This window comes from Oreochromis niloticus, unplaced genomic scaffold (genome assembly GCF_001858045.2).
Source record: "Oreochromis niloticus isolate F11D_XX unplaced genomic scaffold, O_niloticus_UMD_NMBU tig00006606_pilon_6612427-7070595, whole genome shotgun sequence".
NCBI classification, from domain to species: Eukaryota; Metazoa; Chordata; class Actinopteri; order Cichliformes; family Cichlidae; genus Oreochromis; species Oreochromis niloticus.
This window is the reverse complement of record NW_020328083.1, coordinates 210,681-228,865: the sequence shown is the minus strand read 5'-3', so window position 1 is coordinate 228,865 and position 18,185 is coordinate 210,681. Positions and strand designations below refer to the sequence as shown.

At 38.7% G+C, this 18,185-nt stretch overlaps 2 protein-coding genes across 4 annotated transcripts in view; both read left to right on the top strand.

Annotated features, from left to right (window-relative positions):
- The window catches only part of LOC112845291 (uncharacterized), a 273,648-nt gene that overhangs the window by 141,945 nt on the left and 113,518 nt on the right, over positions 1 to 18,185 (top strand). The gene's annotated exons all lie outside the window — the stretch shown is intronic.
- Positions 6,138 to 9,654, top strand: si:cabz01074946.1 (uncharacterized). 3 transcript variants are annotated; one of them, XM_005465228.4, is made up of 5 exons: positions 6,142 to 6,304; positions 7,053 to 7,283; positions 7,369 to 7,479; positions 7,699 to 7,989; positions 8,920 to 9,654. In XM_005465228.4, exons 1-5 carry the CDS (start codon positions 6,268 to 6,270, stop codon positions 8,925 to 8,927), a joined length of 678 nt encoding a protein of 225 aa, XP_005465285.1. In that variant the 5' UTR covers positions 6,142 to 6,267; the 3' UTR covers positions 8,928 to 9,654. The 3 variants fall into 3 exon arrangements, with proteins under 3 accessions (XP_005465284.1, XP_005465283.1, XP_005465285.1); XM_005465227.4 differs by lacking the exon at positions 8,920 to 9,654 and having other exon boundaries at positions 6,138 to 6,304; positions 7,056 to 7,283; positions 7,699 to 8,901; XM_005465226.4 differs by lacking the exon at positions 8,920 to 9,654 and having other exon boundaries at positions 6,141 to 6,304; positions 7,699 to 8,899.

Below are 18,185 nucleotides of genomic sequence, written 5' to 3'. Positions count from 1 at the left end.
TGAAGGAATTCATATCCGTTTATTTTAAAGTCTTCTTCTTTTCCAGGAGTTATCCAGGTCTCTGATATGGCTATCACACTGAATGGCCGTTCAAACTGTGTTATGTAGTCTTTGATGGATTGAAAGTTTGCATATAAGCTTCGACTATTAAAGTGAACCATTGTTATACCCTGTTCTACCTTGATTTCCTTTTTCAGTTGCTCATTTGTATAATAATTGCATTCATTTGTCTTATTGTTAAAGAAATTATAATCAGGATCTATGTTGCTGTCATACATCAATGTCTTATTTTCAATATCTATACGAGTTGTTAGTTGAATATTGTCAGACATCTGCGTTGGTTGTGCACTTGGACGGTCCCATCATATTTAGCTCTACTTTGCATTCTGATTTATCAGTTATATTTTTCTAGTTCCGTCATCTCTTTGATGACTAGAACCTTAGCCTGCTCTGGTGTTCCATTTAACTTAATGAATATTTTACAGTCTGATGTCCAAGTTGACTGTATTTTCTTCTGTTTTCTTAATATTCTTGCTTGTCTTGCAATGTCTGCATGAAGTCACTTTGAGTGAAAAGGTGAAGATTTTGAATTAAAAGAAATGATCCTGATAGCCTGAGTTTATATTTGCTTCAGAAAGAATTATTCAGTGTGTTTCACTTGTTTCTCTCCCATTAGATAATAATTTAATTGACTTGAATGTACTGTAGATCTGTTTTTACAATTTCTTTGATTTTTAATATATTATAAATTATATTCAATTATTATAAATGTCTTTCCGTGAATCACTTTGGAACTCTGTTAATAAAAGTGTGATATAAATAAAGTGTGTTGTTGTTGTGTGTCAGACTGAGAGTACATGTTACAGCTGTTCAGTGTTGTGCATGAATCCACTGAAAGAGAGCTTTTATTTAAAGACACTCGCTGTAATTTAAAACAGCTTACAACCCTCCAAAATGAACTAAAGCTGTCAACATGATGGGAAGTAACAACTGCTCTGATGTTATCCTCAGCAGCCTTTTTACTGTGTAGCAGAGTTTTCAGTTTTCTTGAGGTCTGACCTGTACTTTCATGTAATACCGATTTGTGCCACTAGATGTCAGAGCGAGTCAATGGAACTTCTCTTATTGCATTCATACTAATAACATCCAGACTAAAAGGCTTTCCAGCGAGTACTGAGGTATCACATTACTGCTAAACATCTAAAATGTATTTTTAAAATGGTGCTTTTTTGTTCTTTTCATTCAAACTTCGATGCAAGTTTATTTGTACATAAAGCCTGTAGCAATGTTTCTATTTTTTGTGAATGACAGTGTCAGTCACATGTTCATCAAGGTCAAGTTTGTGTGTGTGTGTGTGTGTCATGTTCACTGTGTGCCTGCATGTGTTTCCTCCTGGAGGTCCAGCTCCCTCCCACAGATCAAACATGTGCTCAGTTGGTTTTCTGTCTCTCTCTTAGGGTGTACCCAGTCTCTGGCCCAGTGTCAGCTGTAATAGGCTCCAGTCTCCTCTGTGAGCCTGACCTGGATAAGCTGGTAATGAATCTGTGACTCTCTGCTCTGCTCTTGTGCTGCTTTTGCAGTCTTCATACTTCATGGCAGCACTGCCATCATGTGTCACATTTCAGTGTGTGGTCATGTCAGCAGCAGCAGCCTCAGATGAAGAGCTCAAGACTTTTGTGTGAGCACATTTATGTTCTGACATGTAGGTGATGCTTGTGTCTTTTATGCTGTGGACAGTTTGGTGTGTGTAAAATAATTGTGATGCTTTTAATGTCCAACATTTTCTTCTAAATAATATCACACAACAGTTCTTTGTTCCTCTGAGAATCATCTGAAACAAGAAATGCAGACAATAACAGCACAGTGGTGTTCTCCTGACAACTACATGCTGAAATTGTCAAATATAAATATAAAGTATTTCCTTAGTTCAAGGGATATAAATTTACAGGTGTGCCCCTGTAGCTCTGCACTTGTTCTCTGTGTGGACTGCACATTTTTATATGATCAACCTGTACTGGGAAAAATACCACACTGTGAGAACTGATGAAAACTCTCCTTTAGAAAAATATCAGCATATAGTTGTCAAGAGAAGCTGTGAAGAGTGTGTTTCTCACACTGATAACCAGCTGTTGTTATCATTATTTATGACATGTTCATTTAGTTATTCTGTTTCACTTCACTGCTACCTGACATCTTGCTAACAAAAAATTTGAAGTCATCTGTTCTCCACATCAGAGAGACGTCAGTGTTCAAAGTAGGTCCTGTGACAGGCTTTAAGTGTCAGTGTGGATATACGGATGTAATTCCTTGTTCCATATTTCCATTTCAAACCGTGAACACAGCTTCCAAGTGGAATCACTGAACTGTGTTTACAGCTGGTGGCCAATAGAGGGAGACATTAATCCATTTATAATTTATTGTATCTGTCATGGTCTCCCAGTCCTCCTGGTCAACCAACACATTGTCACTAATAACTCGTTGCATGTGGATGCTTGGTCAGAGTCTCTCTCCTTCACTTGTGAACACGTCAGGCAAAGGGACCCTTACCAACAATCACATGTGACGAATAAGGAGTGAGAATGTTTGTAATATGACTGCAGAATGGAGGGATGATGAGGTTGGCTTTGAACTCTATCCTGGAAATAATCAGTCCTTGGATGGACATCAGTCTGATCAAAGTATTTATGTATCATGTATTTATCATATCATATAAATATTATGTTTTATATATATATATATATATATATATATATATATATATATATATATATATATATATATATATATATATATACACATACCCTGAAGGAATAGTTGTACAGTGGTACATTGCTGCTATGTTACAAAGTCAGTGTGAGTCAGTGCAAAGTAACTCTGACAGATAACCTTTATCCGGCGATGACACATTTAAAGAGGAATCACTGAATAGTTGATAAATATTGAAATCATGTGAATCAGGTGCTGTGGACTTCACAGTCACCAGATCTCAAACCCAGCTGAACACATCTGGCGGGCTTTGGGTCAGTGTGTGAGACGGGGCTCTATGGATCATCAAAAAAACAAATGAGGGAATATTTTCTAGAATAATGCTGTTCATCCCTACATCTGAGTTTCAGATACTTTTATGATCAATGCCAAGAAACACTGAAGCTGTTCTGCAGGCACGTGTTGCACAGACACCTCACACATTCACACTGGTAACTGTTATCGATAGATTTGAACAAAGATGAGTGTTTTAGCTGAAATGACAAATTTCTTTGTGTAGAAGCTTCTTTTTCTTGCATCTATGTCAGTAATTATTATTTCACATATATATTTTCTTTTTTTTATGGTTTTGTAGAAACAGCTTGACAGTCAAAGTTACTATGAACACAAATACCCACATCTGAACTGCTGACCTCTCGCAGTGTTGGTCAAGTTACTTGAAGAAAGTAATTAGTAACTAATTCATGATTACTTACCCCCAAAAGTAATCCCATTACTTTACTGATTACTATTTTCAAAATTAATTAGTTACTTAGTTACTTAGTTACTTTCAAAAACATGATACACAACCTGAATAGGTCATAAAGCAACAGACCTTTATAAATTAAATTATATGCAACATTCTCTGACTGGAAGAAATTTGTTTAACATTTAAACCTATTTTCTGCACATTCCAGCACATAAAATAAAATAGTTTTTTGTGTTTACACTCACTCTTTCAAATAGATGCAAGTAAAACACAGCAGAAAATAAATAAAATCAAAGACTCAGCGGCACTAAGTCCTGTTGCTCTTAAATCTATTTCCCCCTGTTTAACATGAGATGGTCGGGTGGAGGTTTGTCCTGGTGCAGGCGTGTCGCAGCCGTCATGTCAGTGGAAGGATTCTGTCAGGATCTGGAGGTTTGACTGGAAAGTTCCATCAGCCACCGGAGTTCCTTATAAACCCAGAGCTGATTGGGACAGAGACTCTGCTGGTCCCTCTCTCTCTCTCATTGTTTTTTTTTTTTTATTTTTTTTTAATTAAAGGATGTTAGCTACTGCTCACCATTATCTGCATGAAAACTTCCATAAAACCTGCAACTGGTGCAGAATGCTGTGGCACGATTTTGAATCGGTAAAAGAAAATTTGAGCATGTTACTCTGGTTCTGGTCTCCATACATTGACTTCCAATTTGAATTTAAAATCTATTTTAAAATCCCTTTACTGGTTTTTAAATCCTTAAATGGTCTGGCACCTGTATATTTGTCTGATCTGCTGAAGCCTTACGTCCCCCCTCGTTGTCTCCAGTCAGCTGAGCAGCTGTTGCTCTCAGTCCCTAAATCACGGCTGAAACTTAGAGGAGGCCGAGCGTTCTCTATTGTGGCCCCGAAGTTTTGGATTGATCTTCCTTTCCACATTAGGTGTCTACATCAGTAGTGGTTTTTAAATTCAGATTTAAATTCGCTGGCCTTTGACTCAGTGGGTAACTGACACTGTTATTTTATTGTTGTCTATTTATTGTATTTGTTTTTCATATTGTACCTCTTATATTTCTGCTGTACAGCACTTTGGTCGGTTATGTTTTGTTTTTAAAGTGCTATATAAATAAACTATGGTGTGGTATTTTTTATCTCTTGCCTACAACTAGAATGAGGAAGAAAAATTTAAGCTGAACTTTAATTTGAAGCCTTTCAGAGAACACGATTTAGTGTTGACAGCTGATAGCAGAGATATCCACTGACTGACCATCCACTTCCTCTTCCAGCTATTTCTTGTATTAAAAACCTGTGTGATGTGCTTTAATTGCTATTTATAAATACCTGCTATATAATTAAGGATAAAAACTGATTGCAGATCCTGTACATATGATATCTGCTGTCTGATTACACATTACCTCTAGTGAGTATATGGTGACATCTTGTCCCTGCTATCACGTCTTTGTGTAAACAGGGAATTCAGTCTAAGTGAACTGTTTAGCGCAATCAAGAAATTGTATTGTGTATTTTTCAATATGTATTCAGTTTTTAAATTCACTACTTCTCCATCCATCCATTCACTTCCGCTTATCCTTTTCAGGGTTGCGTGGGGCGCTGGAGCCAATCCCAGCTGTCATGTAGGGCGGGGTCACTGTTCTAACACACAGAGACAGACAACCATTCATGCTTACATTCACACCTATGGGCAATTTGGATTAATCAATTAACCTATCCCCAAACTGCATGTCTTTGGATGGTGGGAGGAAGCCAGAGTACCTGGAGGGACCCCACGCAAACTCCACACAGAAAGACCCTGGCCTGATGGTGGAATTGAACTCAGGACCTTCATGCTGTGTGGCAAAAGTGCTAACCACTGTTCCACCATGCTACCTAGCTGCTACTTCTATATAATTTAAAACAACATACTACTTAATAAACTTCAATTATTATAATAGTGCTGGATACATAAGTCCTTACTTATAAATCCTGATATTTGGTGTCTCCTTTAGAATCGAGAACCTGGTGCTACAACATACTTTGAAAGAAACAAAGAACATGTGAAAACAAGGTACATGGTAGAATAGCGAAGAAGCATGGCACTCGGCTTCTTTGCTATTCAACAGATTCAGTTGAAAGATGTCATTTTCAACACAAACATATTGATTATTGTGTTTCTGTATTTTTTTGCTATATTTTCCCACCAAATTTATAACAGAAGCTAAGATCTGTGTACATCTGTCCCTATGCAATTAATAACAAAATAAGTGCTATACATGTGACTTCTCTGCTTCTCTGGTTTGTGAAAAAAATGTGTCTCATTTGCTTCAGTTCAGCCACATAAATACTCTGGTCACAACCACCTTCTAGCCAGAATTAAACCACAAGATTTAAACATTTGCAGATGTATGCAGAAGTGAAACAATGCTTTTCATTGTAATAGTGCAAAAAAACAATCCACGGGCCATGGCAATAATCTGAGTTTCAAAAAAAGAAAGAAGTAAAACTATATAACGGATGAAAACATTGCCTGACTTGAAAAACTGTAACAGAACTGTTTATTAATAGAAAAGAGAAAGGGAAGAACACAAGGAACAAGCTGGTATGTTCTGAACAGACAGGAAACACAAACACTGCTGTGGTCAAAGTTACAGCAGATGTTTGAGCTCCATGTAAAAGGGAAGGAAGCATCGAGGCCACTGAGAAGAAGAAGTTACGGTCTTATCTATATTAAGTAGAGCAGCTCTTTATTCAGCTCAATTATTTTTGAAAACGAAAACACTTAAAGCTTAGCTGTGGATCAGAGAGCAGCAGACCTGGATGTGAGGATGAAGCGCTCTTTGCTCTGTGTGCTGGGGCTATTCTGTAAGTACATCACTGATTTTAACTGTTTATATGGCACTAAATAAAGAAACAGTTTTTCATTGTGTAAATTAGAGTTTTTGAGCAGGAGAACAAGTTTTTCTGAGAATTTGATTGGTGCTACATTGTCTTTAATTGTTTTAGCAGTTTAAAGTCTATAAGCACAAAAATTTGAGAATGAGCATAAACTATGTTGTCTTCACCTTTTTATAAATGTTTTAGTTCATAATGAGATGATTTTCTGTCATGTTTCAATCTTGAGTTTAGTGCTCAGTACGCTCTTCTATGGAAATGCTGGAGGTAATTTTTATTTAGCCCTTTCATGCATGAATTATGACAACCTCAATCAGGATTTTGTTCTTAAATATTTTCATTCATCTTTAGGCATGAAAAGATGAATAAAAATACTTGATTGAGGTTGATCCCATTGTCTCTGACAAGGAGCAGCTGCTGATATTTCTCAATGATTTCTGATCAAGAAACATAACATCATGTAATTATGTGACAGATCATTAGTTATTTTATATTTCTTGACTTATGTAGTGGAGTTAAAATGTTTAATGTTTAGTTTAAGCTTTTCATCCCTCCATCTATTTTCTTCCACTTATCCTTATCAGGGTTGTTTGTTCTTTTTATTTAATTTAAATTTGATTATTTTTAATCAAAGGTATTTATAGAAGTGCTTTTCCTTCATTTTTAGGGTTTAAACCTGCACAGTGTTACTAAATGTGTTTATGTATTTATTTAACAGCAGTACTAGGTGTAAAAGCAGCAGCAGTAGCTAAATCACCCCAGGAAGTCTCTGGATACCTTGAAGAAAACACCACATTGCCCTCAGGAGTCGACCCATCGTGGAGTCTCATCAGAATTGAGTGGTCAATATTCACCAACATCACTTTGATTGCCACTTATCGCAATGGGATAAAAAACACTGAACGTGTCCCTCAGTACACAGGGAGACTCACTCTTAACACAAGATCAGGTGACATTTATCAGCTTTATTATTGCAAAGCAATTGTAGTTTTATTTCTTTCTTGATTTGGTTTCAAAGAAATTTTATTCTATAGGTGACCTAACAATTCACAACCTGAAGGAAAGTGATGCTACAGAATACACTGTAGAAGTCCGCAACAGTGAGGGTGAAGACAAAATACATCAGATTAAACTCACAGTAAAACGTAAGTGATGCATGAATAACACACACACACACACACACACACACACACACACACACACACACACACACAATTGTCAATTGTTATATATATTATATATGTATGTGTGCTGCTAAAAATTTAGCCATCTACAATCAAATATACTGCTTGGTTTTAAATTAAGCTATGCAGGCTTGTCTTTACTTTGCGTGAATTTATCATTTTCACTCTCCATCCTTGCAGAAAAGCTCCAGCAGCCATCCATCCAGATAGTCACGAGCACTTCTGTAGAAAGTGGCTGTTTAATGGTGGTGACCTGCTCTTCTCTGGATGAGGGTGTTAACCTCTCCTGGAGTGTTGAACCAGTCAGTGTGCTCACCATCAACAAGAGTGATCCCAGTGACAGCTCTGCACAGCTTTTTGCATTTGTCAACACCAGAGAGAACTTTGCCAGTTTTACCTGCATCTCCAGCAGAGATACAGAGAGTGTTTCATCCAAACCTGTCACACCAAAGTGTGATAGTAAGATCTGTGGTAAGTTGTTGAATGGGACACATTCTGTAACAAACAAGCACAGCATCAGCTGAGATGAAGGTTAAACAAAAAACGTGTGCGATCCAGCATTTGGTGCTGGTATCAGTGCATCTTTGAAAGACTTCATTAGTTGAAATTAAATCAGACAAACCATCTGAAACAGTGAGTTCCTGCAGCATGTTACAATTATGAGCTGGACTTTAATATTAGCAGAGGCTGATTGTCAAAGCAACCATTTGTTTTATTTGAATTCTTGAATCTTTTCCTTCATGATTATGTCCTGCCATTATATTCTTACCACGTTAATTTCACCCTCCTCTGTCTGTTCACTCTGTTGTCGTCCCTCCACTTCTTCTCGGCTGGTGCAGCAGCAGCCTCCTGTGACTGTGAGGGCTGGTTACTGGTTGTTGCTAGAACCACTTCATGGTACAGCAGCCCCAACAGCTAACATGTCATTAATTTGATACATTTTACTGCATCTGTCTAAACGCTACACTAAACTCTGTTCCACAGTGAAGGCAGGGGAGGGCTGCGTTAAGAAATTTTATTGGACATTATGATATGAGTAGTAAAAGTGATCAAATGGCAGCATTACAGCAAGTATGCAGTAGCCCTTCAATTGACCCATCTGCACAACAATTATTCGGCACACTGGGAAGATGTGGAGCTCATGAGCTGAATCACTTTTTGTACAACTGGCTTTAGTTGTGCTCTGTTGCTGTTGTGGTGTCTGAATAAAATAATGAGCCTCTTAAATTTCAAACACATGCAGCTAAAATGTGAGAAAGTGTAAGTTTCCCTGATGAGATCAGTTCTGTGTGATTAAAGCATGAAAGTGTAAAAGGTCAGAAAGCATCATCACATCTTTGGCACCATTATTTCTTTGTTTTTTTCACTTTTGAAGTCGTATTTGTTCTGATTTTGTTTCAGGTCCATAAAAACAAAACTCAAGACTCACGAACAACGTCAACAACAAAATCCAACTCAGAACATTTTGACAACGTTTAGAGAACTGCCAGCATCCAGATCAACAGCAGTTATATTAAACAATGACATGCTCTTGGTTTAATGTCAGAAGACTGATAATATGGTTAATCTCTGTATTAAAATCTTATTGTGTTTATTTCTGTTGTAAGAAGTGGAGGTTGGATGGTGTGGGACATTGTTTCCATCAAGTTACAATTTCATGATTTGGTTCTACGAGTTTAATTCAGTCTCTTTTTTCTCTCTTTAAGATGTTCACCCACTTCCTCCTGAATCATCACATCTTTGGCATCATCATCATTATTATTATTATTATTATTATTATTATTATTATTATTATTATCATCATGTTAATAATATACATTACTTGTTGCCAAATCGTGATGCACAAACATTTAATAGTCAATGTCCAGATTTTTACAGTGTGATTCATGTCATCACTGAGGCCATGACAGAGAACATTTTGTGTTTGATCAAATTGTTTTCTGTAGGTGATGTTTGTGTCTTTTATGCTGTGTACAGTTTGATGTGTGTAAAATAATTTTGGTGTTTTAAAAAATAATCAAAATAACATCACAACAACACTTCTTTGTTCCTCAGAGTGACCCGTGATGCTTATATGTGTATAAAAAATGTCTTTTCTAACTGTCTGCTATATTACATTTAATAATCAACTGAAAATGACTCATGATTTCTGTCTGAGCTCCCAGAAAAGAGGAAATGCAGCCTGTGGTTGAAGAGAAAAATGTTTTGTTCAGTAAATGACTTGTTTTAGCAAAGAGGCAACAAGAAATGCAGACAATAACAGCACATTGGTGTTCTCTTGACAACTACATGCTGACATTCTCAGATATAAAATGTGCCCCTGTAGCTTTGCACTTGTTCTCTGTGTGGACTGCACATTTTATATGATCTACCTGTACTGGGAAAAATACCACACTGTGAGAACTGATGAAAACTCTCCTTTAGAAAAAAATCAGCATATAGTTGTCAAGAGAAGCTGTGAAGAGTGTGTTTCTCACACTGATAACCAGCTGTTTTTATGATTATTTATGACATGTTCAGTTAGTTGTTCTGTTTTCACTTCATTGCTGCCCGACATGTTGCTAACAGAACAAAGTACAGAACAAAGAAGTAATCTGTTCTCCACATCAGAGAGACATCAGTGTTCAAGGTCGGTCCTGTGAAAGACCCTTTATTTACCAAGTAGCCACCTGGACTTATTTGGTCATTTTGGCTGTAAGAATCTCAGAATCAAACTATAAGTGAATGCTTTTGCCCTTTTTTCAGAATAACCTCAGCATTCAATATCAGGCAGTCATTTCACATTATTGTATTGTTATGAGTGGAACCACAGTTTAAAGTGGGAAAGAAAAACAAACTCTGTTTTTTTCAGATTTATAGTTATGTTGAAACTGACATTCAACAAAATGTAATACAACATAAATTTAACTTTTTGAACTCTACTAAATTGGTAAAAAAAAGTTTTTGAACCTAATTGTCATTAGAAAATTGTACTTAGTAGTCAGTATAAACTTTTAATGATATAAGTTTCAATATGATAGGATACTGCATGATGACCTTTTGATGACTTAGACTGTTGTTCACTACAAGACTTGTTCTGTTTCCCTTTTATAAGTTTCTTCCCACTGTGATAATAAGAGCTGAACAAGCAGTTTCACTCCCTACCAGGAGGAGGAGAGCTGAACATTCTTATCTTCACTCTCTAACAAGAAGAGGGGCCGCTTCCTTCAGAATCTCACATACACGACATACACATCAACATTCCTCTGTCTACGAACAGACGTATTCACTGTTGCATTACTCTTGTATATAATTAAAGACAGCTGCAAGAACAGAGCGCACTTCACAGGGCCCCCACGCTCATGTGAGTGCTCTGTGACTGCCCTTGCAAGTAAAAACTGCAGCGTGTGTGTCTCCACTCTCTGACTCTTAGAATTCATCTCTTGACACCAGCCCACTAATGTTTCATATATCCTTCCGTTTAAATTACAGTCATTTTGGGCATCACCACTTCTCCACACCCACCTCTCTGCTCCGTCTGACATCAATTCTTCCCTGTGATTGGACCGTCTTTACACATGCATTTTAATAATGCGGTGTAAAGTTTCGTAAAGCTCGTCTTCTCATCTTTCAGTAACCATCTGAAATGTCTCTGTAGCCCAACTGCTCGAGGAGTTACGGTAGTGCGAATCACCCATGGTAAATAAGGGTACGTGTCAGTTGGATATTCCTTGTCCCATATTTCCCATGTCAAACTCTGAACACAGCTTCCAAGTACAGTCACTGGGTTTACAACTGTTGGCCAACAGAGGGAGACATTAATCCGTTTATAATTTATTGTATCTGTCATGGTCTCTCAGTCCTCCTGGTCAACCAACACATTCTCTCTCCTTACGAGTATAATGAACTTAAAACTTTACTTTCTGTTTCCGTTCTGTGTCTCCTGTACACACTGCTGCAGTTTCATCAGAGAGGCAACCTGGCTGTCTTAAAGGTCATGAAAATTCATTCAGAATTAACAACTCTGATGATGTATCTTAATTATTAAAAAGTATTGTTACTAGTATCAGTATTAGTGATACAGGCCCTGTATTTACTTGGTATCAGATCGATACAAAATCTTGCAGTATTGCACACGACTAACAAACAGTGAAATGTTAAATTCATTAAACTGTTATTATTTCAGCACCAAGGACAGCACACAAGGTTTTCACTGCATGAGCTGTGCTCTCCAACATGTGACTGCAGTGTATAGATCTCTCGCTCTCTCTCAAAAAACCCCAATGTTGTACTGTTTCTAGGGTCCCTGGGTATTTGTGTACTCTGAAGAGCACATGAGGTCACTGCAAATGTTTATGTATATTTGAATTAAGAAATCTGTCTCTCTCTCTACCCACAAAACCACATATAAATGTATTTTTCTTTGTGTAACTTCAGATTGCCAGATCATTGTCTTTCTCCACCTTCCGAATACAGAAAGACCTGTGAAATATAAACATTGGGTTGTGTTTACAGCTGGTACTCAACATAGGGCACAATTTAGTTAATTATCGCAATGGATTAAACTGCTTGGCTGAGTGTTAAATATTTCCCAGAACTGTGATGATAAAGGATAAAGACTTTGACTTCAGAGTCTATTATTTACATCACAGCATGTTACAGAAGAATAAAAAAAAATGTAGCTGTAACTGTGTCCAAAGAACAAGTTTACATACAATAAAAGTTATTTCTTAGAAAGGATGAAACACTTCTTATGGATTATTGGCTGAAAGTGATTAAAGTTTTTAATATTGTGACACAGTGGGCCCGCACTCTGAAAGGGAGGGGAGCATCCGAAAAGTCATATGCCTGTTGAATGGCCTCCACAACCCTGTGGTACAATCTGGACTTAGACAGGAGTCTCCCCAGAAGTCCAGAGTCGAAGCTGACAAATGGCTGTCTTTCTTCCTGAACGGCCGGGTAAGCAAGACATGCTGTCCCAAAGCACCGAGATGGCACAGGGCAACCTGGATCCAAGCCGCCTCTTTGTCCAGGTCCCCAGAGGGAGATATTTGTAACTCCACTTTTCAGATCAGGCAGCCCTAAGGCCTGAAGCCTCTCCCTCTCAGGGTACAGGCTGTCTCCCTGACCCCTACTGGGAAAAGGTGGAACAGTGACCCCCTCATCTGGGACGGGAGGTCCCTCAGAACAGGGAGCTCCCGGGGTGTCCTGGCCATGAGTGGCAGGACAGCTAAAAACTAGCATGTGGGGCCAAAGAGGGGCCACAAGAATCAACCTCAACTCCCCCGTTTGGACCCGGTGAAGGAATAACTGGAAGAGAGAGTATAGAGGGAAGCCCCAGAGAAAAGCCTGTGGCGAGGGGTGCACCAGGTCGTCTGCAGGGAGAAGAACATATGACAATCTGTCAAGTCCCTGGGATAAAAAAAATAAAATAATAAAAAGGTCTACTTCTGCCTCTTTGAAGCAACTCCAGATCTGGTAGACCATCTCTGGATGGAGTCTGCACTCCTCTTGGATTGGGCTCCCCCTCGACATATTGTAATGTCCACTGTCACATTCAATGGCCCTGGCACATAAACTGCTTTCAGTGAGTAGAACAGGCTGAGCCCACTGCCACAGTCTGGTAGCTATCGTGCAGAGGAGGGGAGACCCTAGCCCCCCTTACCTGTAGATGTAGGCTACTGCAACCATGCTTTCTATCCAGATGATAACATGGTACCCTAACTGTCTTGATAGAAACTGCTTGAGTGCCAGGATGACAGCTTGCAGCTCCATCATATTTATGTTAGAGACTCCCAATGACTGATATAACAGCTATTGACCGTAGTGCCCTCAGCCTCAGGAGCTGACCCGCGAGTGAAGCCCAAATGGGTCTAGGCACACCCCGAAGGGCTGCTGTCAATTTGGGGTGAGGGACATGGAGGCTCTGATGGAGTCCAGGGTCATGCCCAGAAATGATGTGACGTGGGAAGGCGGCACGTGACATGAGCAGAGCTACATGGCTGCAGCACTGTCCTTCAGTACAGCACAAGGATACAGCCCGATCTTAGCCACAGAGAGGACTCACACAGCATGCTGGTGTTTTCGGCTTCTTGGTCATGGGGTGCAGATGCTCTCTAAGTCCAATTGTCTACACTAGTGTATTCTGCTTTTTGTGAATGTTTCAATTCTGGGTCTCATCATGGTGCACTGCTGGTGTTTCAGGGCACAATTTTACAAATCTGCTCACACACACACACACCCATACGAACAAAGAATAAAAATGGGTGTGACAATGTTTCAGAATATTATTAATTGACAGATGATGGCTCAACCTGCAGGCAATAGTACATATGACATGTGAGTCTACTAGTGGTGTGCTGATCAATTTTGAAATATCGATTCCTCCCATACCAGTTATTTATGTTCTAGAATCAATTTTCATATTAAAATAACAATATTTTAGTAATTTGGCGTAAATTTGTAGGTTTTCATTAACAGGAACACAGTGGAAACTATATCATTCAGATGATCTAAATTGGAGGAACTACTTCCTCCTACGCCTTTCATAGTCATATGCGAGATACGGCTCTATAAATGTGTCGCAGCCCCTGGCGTGCACACTCACAACAATGGCTGAGCTTAAACTGAGTCATGTGTGGATGTATTTTACCTCCACAAACAGCCAAGATGCTGTTTGCGATACATGTGGTAAGACAGTGAGGTGTTGTGGCAACACCACTAACCTTGCCAAACACCTCACAGTAAATCATATCAAAGAATATGACAAACTTATGTTGAGGCCAACTGAAGAGGGGAGGACAGGGACAGGTGCTGCTAGGGGGAGACAGACGCCTCTCGCGGAGTCCTTTAGTGCTACAGGCAGGCAAGGTGTTCAAATAGTGCACAACTTCAGGTTCTTCAGGTTCTTTATTTATAATTCTGCATTATTAAGCAATAAGAGCAAGTAGTCTAATGCCCTGTAATCATTATGAAGCTTTAATTTGAAATACAATAAAACATCAAGTTTTTGTACAAAGTATGGGTATCGGATCAGTATCGTCAATACAGCCCTCAATTTTATTTTGGAAGGAAGTCAGTGGTATCGCACATCACTACAGTCTAGTTGTTCAGGTCACCTATTATTATTTTTTTCTCTCTTTGTTTCTCTGAGCAGACTGTGATGACTGCATGTGTGGAAAAGACTGTTGTTGGTTTATTTTTATCTGCTGAAAATCTGATACCACAACATTTCTGTCTGAGCCTCCAAGAAAAGAGGAAATGCAGCCTGTGGTTTCAGCCTGAAGTCTAACGTTTGTCTCCTTTAAAGTCAACACAGCACAGTGGAAATGTGCAGGTATGACAATGTGTGAAAACAGGTTAAAAGTAGCTTTATTGTGGTGATGACACATGCTGGACTAAAGAATAAATAAAGCATGTGGGCATCAAGAGAAACGGTGAAAAGCTTGTTTCTCACGCTCATGTCTTTAAGAGTCTCTGCATGGACGTGCTGTAAATGTTCATTTATCTCTGAAATAAATAAAATCATCCATCACTCTCTCTGTCCACAAAATCATATACAGATATGTTTTTCTTCTTACTGCAACTTCCAAACAGGCCAGTTCCTCACAGTATAACACAAAACTCCAAAGTATAATCACTGCTTTGTAACCAACAGAGGAGCCAGTAAATCATCTATACCTACTGATACTAATGTGTCTGTTTGGCTGGTGTTACAGAAATGGTTCCTACACCTGTGATGATGACGTCAGTGTTTGACTCCAAACTGTCTGCTGGACTCTGCAGTATCACAGACTCCACAAGTTTTTAGGCCTTTGTCGACTTTATATCTTAAAGCATTACAACCTCATGACATATTGATATGTCCTGAAACCTTTGCACTTATATAAATGCATGAGCTGCAAATGAGCTAAACACAGGAAGTCATATCGTAATGTATTTTTCCTTTCCCACAGAAAAGTGGAGGGATGGAGAAACACACCTGCTGTTAAACAATCTAAAACACTTGGATATCAACATGTGAGTGTGTGTAGATGATACTGCAACAAATCTTAATCATAACCTTTGTAAGAAAATGTTTAACAGAATGAAGGATGTGGATTTAAACCCACAACCTTCTTGTTTTGAAACAACTGTACTAACCACTGTACCTCTGTGCCACCCGTTTATCATGTTATTTAATGGTAGGTTCTACTCAGTGGAAAAATACGTATGAGGCCCTAAAACAAGACCCAGGTGGTTACACAAAGAGTCTGATCGGGAAATCTGAGTTGAGAGGGCGTTCCATGAAAAAACATCCGACATCTGGGAACTCAGAATTTTTAATTGATGACTTATTCAGAAATTATCACCAGAGAGTTTGGTGAGATCAATGTGAGACCTTTCCTCACCCTTTCATGTGACCTGTTGAGGTCACCTGAGGAAAGATGCTAGTGGAGGTTGATGTGCCTGGTCAGAGATCTCCAAACTGCATTATAGCTGACTGATAGCTGACGCCATGACCCACCACCTCTGGTCAATGATGGTCACTCACTGTGGACATAGATGGCCTCCTTCACTCCTCTTTCAAACCATCAGTCTTCTCAGTCGCAAATGTGAACATGTTCACCTTCAAATGAGTGATATTTGATATGATATTGGAGGCAGATGAAACCAAAATAAATATTTTGAGATCATTGTCTGTGCATAATCCTGGAGAGTGAGTGTGGTGGCCTGAAACTGACAACAATACATTTTGGAAAGACAGCATTCATGTATGGCACAATAAATGTCTGTGGATGTTCACAAACATTGGCTGATAAGATGACTCAAGATAAAATATTCCAGCATTATGATGATCCACAGCACACTGCACAAATCACATAAAAGTCTCAGAGAATAAAATATAATTATGAGCTGGTAAAATATGTCACCTGACCTGAAACAACAGAAGGTAAGAAGAAAACACAAGAAGCAAGCCTGCATGTTTGCAGTGGACAGGAAATGTGAACACGTCACACAATTGCTGTGGTCAAAGCTACAGGAGCTGTTTGAGGTTTGTATAAAAGGAAAGGAAGCACAGAGAGGCCACAGTCAGAAGAAACACTCTGGTCTTATCTGTATTAAATGCAGCTTCTCTTTTTATTATTGATGTAAAGTCAAAGTGTTTGAGATCAGCTGAGGATCAGAGTGCAGCAGGGCTGGATGTGAGGATGGGGCACTCTTTGCTCTGCATGACGGGCTTATTGTGTAAGTACATTTGTGACATTGTTTGAATGGCACTGATTAATGAAAGTGTTTCTCATGTGTGAGAATTAGAGTGTATCACTGGTTTGAAGTGTTTATCTGAGAGTTTGAACAAAGCATATTTGTGATGTTTATGATAGTTACAGACAAATGTTGGCTGGTTCCTTGGTTCAGTTTAGTCTGGAGTATCGTGTTGGATACATCGCTGCTTGTTGCACTTGACTCACTGCCATTGTGTACAAGTCTATATATTTATTGTGTTTTACAAATATTAAGACTTTTAGAATAGTTTTTTATGTTTCAAACTTGTTACTAAATTAAAGTTTATGTGCACAGAAACATTTTGATGAGCAGTAACTGTGTCATGTGAAAATTAATTGTTAAAACACTTTAGTTCATTTTGAGTTTGATTTTCTGCCAGTTTTATCCTGACGATGTTTAATCTTTACTTTAGTGCTCAGTACTGTCTTCTACGTTAATGCTGGAGGTGAGAAATGTTTCTTTCTTTTCTTCATTTATAATATAGGTTTAATTTGCTCTGATGTTTCATATTTCATGCACCATTTTAAATTACGTCCTGTCTCTCTATTTGTGCATCGTTTTATTTAAGGCATAAGATCAGTTTATTAACAATGAAGTCAGTTAAATCCTGTTGTCCCAGTTTTCCTGGTTGCAATTTTGAACCAATAATTATAATAATAATAATAATAATAATAATAATAATAATAATAATAATAATAATAATAATAATAATCAAAGGCTAGAGGTTTAGTATTTTGCTGAAAAGGTGAGTTTTTAAGGATTCCAGTGACGGGGCATTACAGATTTCATATGGAAGAGAGTTCCCAAGCGTGGGGGGCGCCGCACTGAAGACTCTGTCCCAAAGGTATTGAGGTTTGTGTGAGGGACAGAAAGCAGACTCTTGGCTTCGGACCGTAGCATCCAAGTCTGTGTAGTTGCAGCAGGTCAGAGATACTAAGGTCCCAGGGCATTGTGGGATTTGTAATTAAGTGAGAAGGAGGATCTGTAAGTAATGCATGACTTAACCCGGAGCCAGTGGAGATTCGTGAGGGAGGGGGTGATATGTTCCTGGAGCTTATCGCCTGTTAGAAACACAGGACCTGAGTTCTGGACATATTGGAGCCTATCCATGGCCTTGGTGGAAATCTAAAAGAGGATCCCATTGCGATAGTCCAGCTGGGTGGTGAAATAGGCATGCATGAGGGTCTCTGCTACAAAGTCACTGAGTCATGGCTGAAGTCAACAGATGTTCTTTAGGTGGAAAAATGCTTTTTGTGACAGATTTGACATGAACACAGAATGCAAGAGTGGAGTCCAAAATGACATCCAGATTGCAAACCCGAGAGGAAGGTGAGATGAGGCAGCCGTCTATGTCAGTGTGTATATCGCCAGTCGTCTGCAGTACGGCTTTGAAGGCCACGATCACAAGCTCTGTTTTATTA

What these genes read in the sequence shown, in the direction of transcription:
- si:cabz01074946.1 (XM_005465226.4), top strand. Translation starts at nt 6,268, where the DNA reads ATGAAGCGCTCTTTGCTCTGTGTGCTGGGGCTATTCT. An exon ending in CACTCTTAACACAAGATCAG is followed by an intron (nt 7,284 to 7,368) that starts GTGACATTTATC and finishes TTTATTCTATAG; the next exon opens with GTGACCTAACAATTCACAAC. An exon ending in GATTAAACTCACAGTAAAAC is followed by an intron (nt 7,480 to 7,698) that starts GTAAGTGATGCA and finishes CCATCCTTGCAG; the next exon opens with AAAAGCTCCAGCAGCCATCC.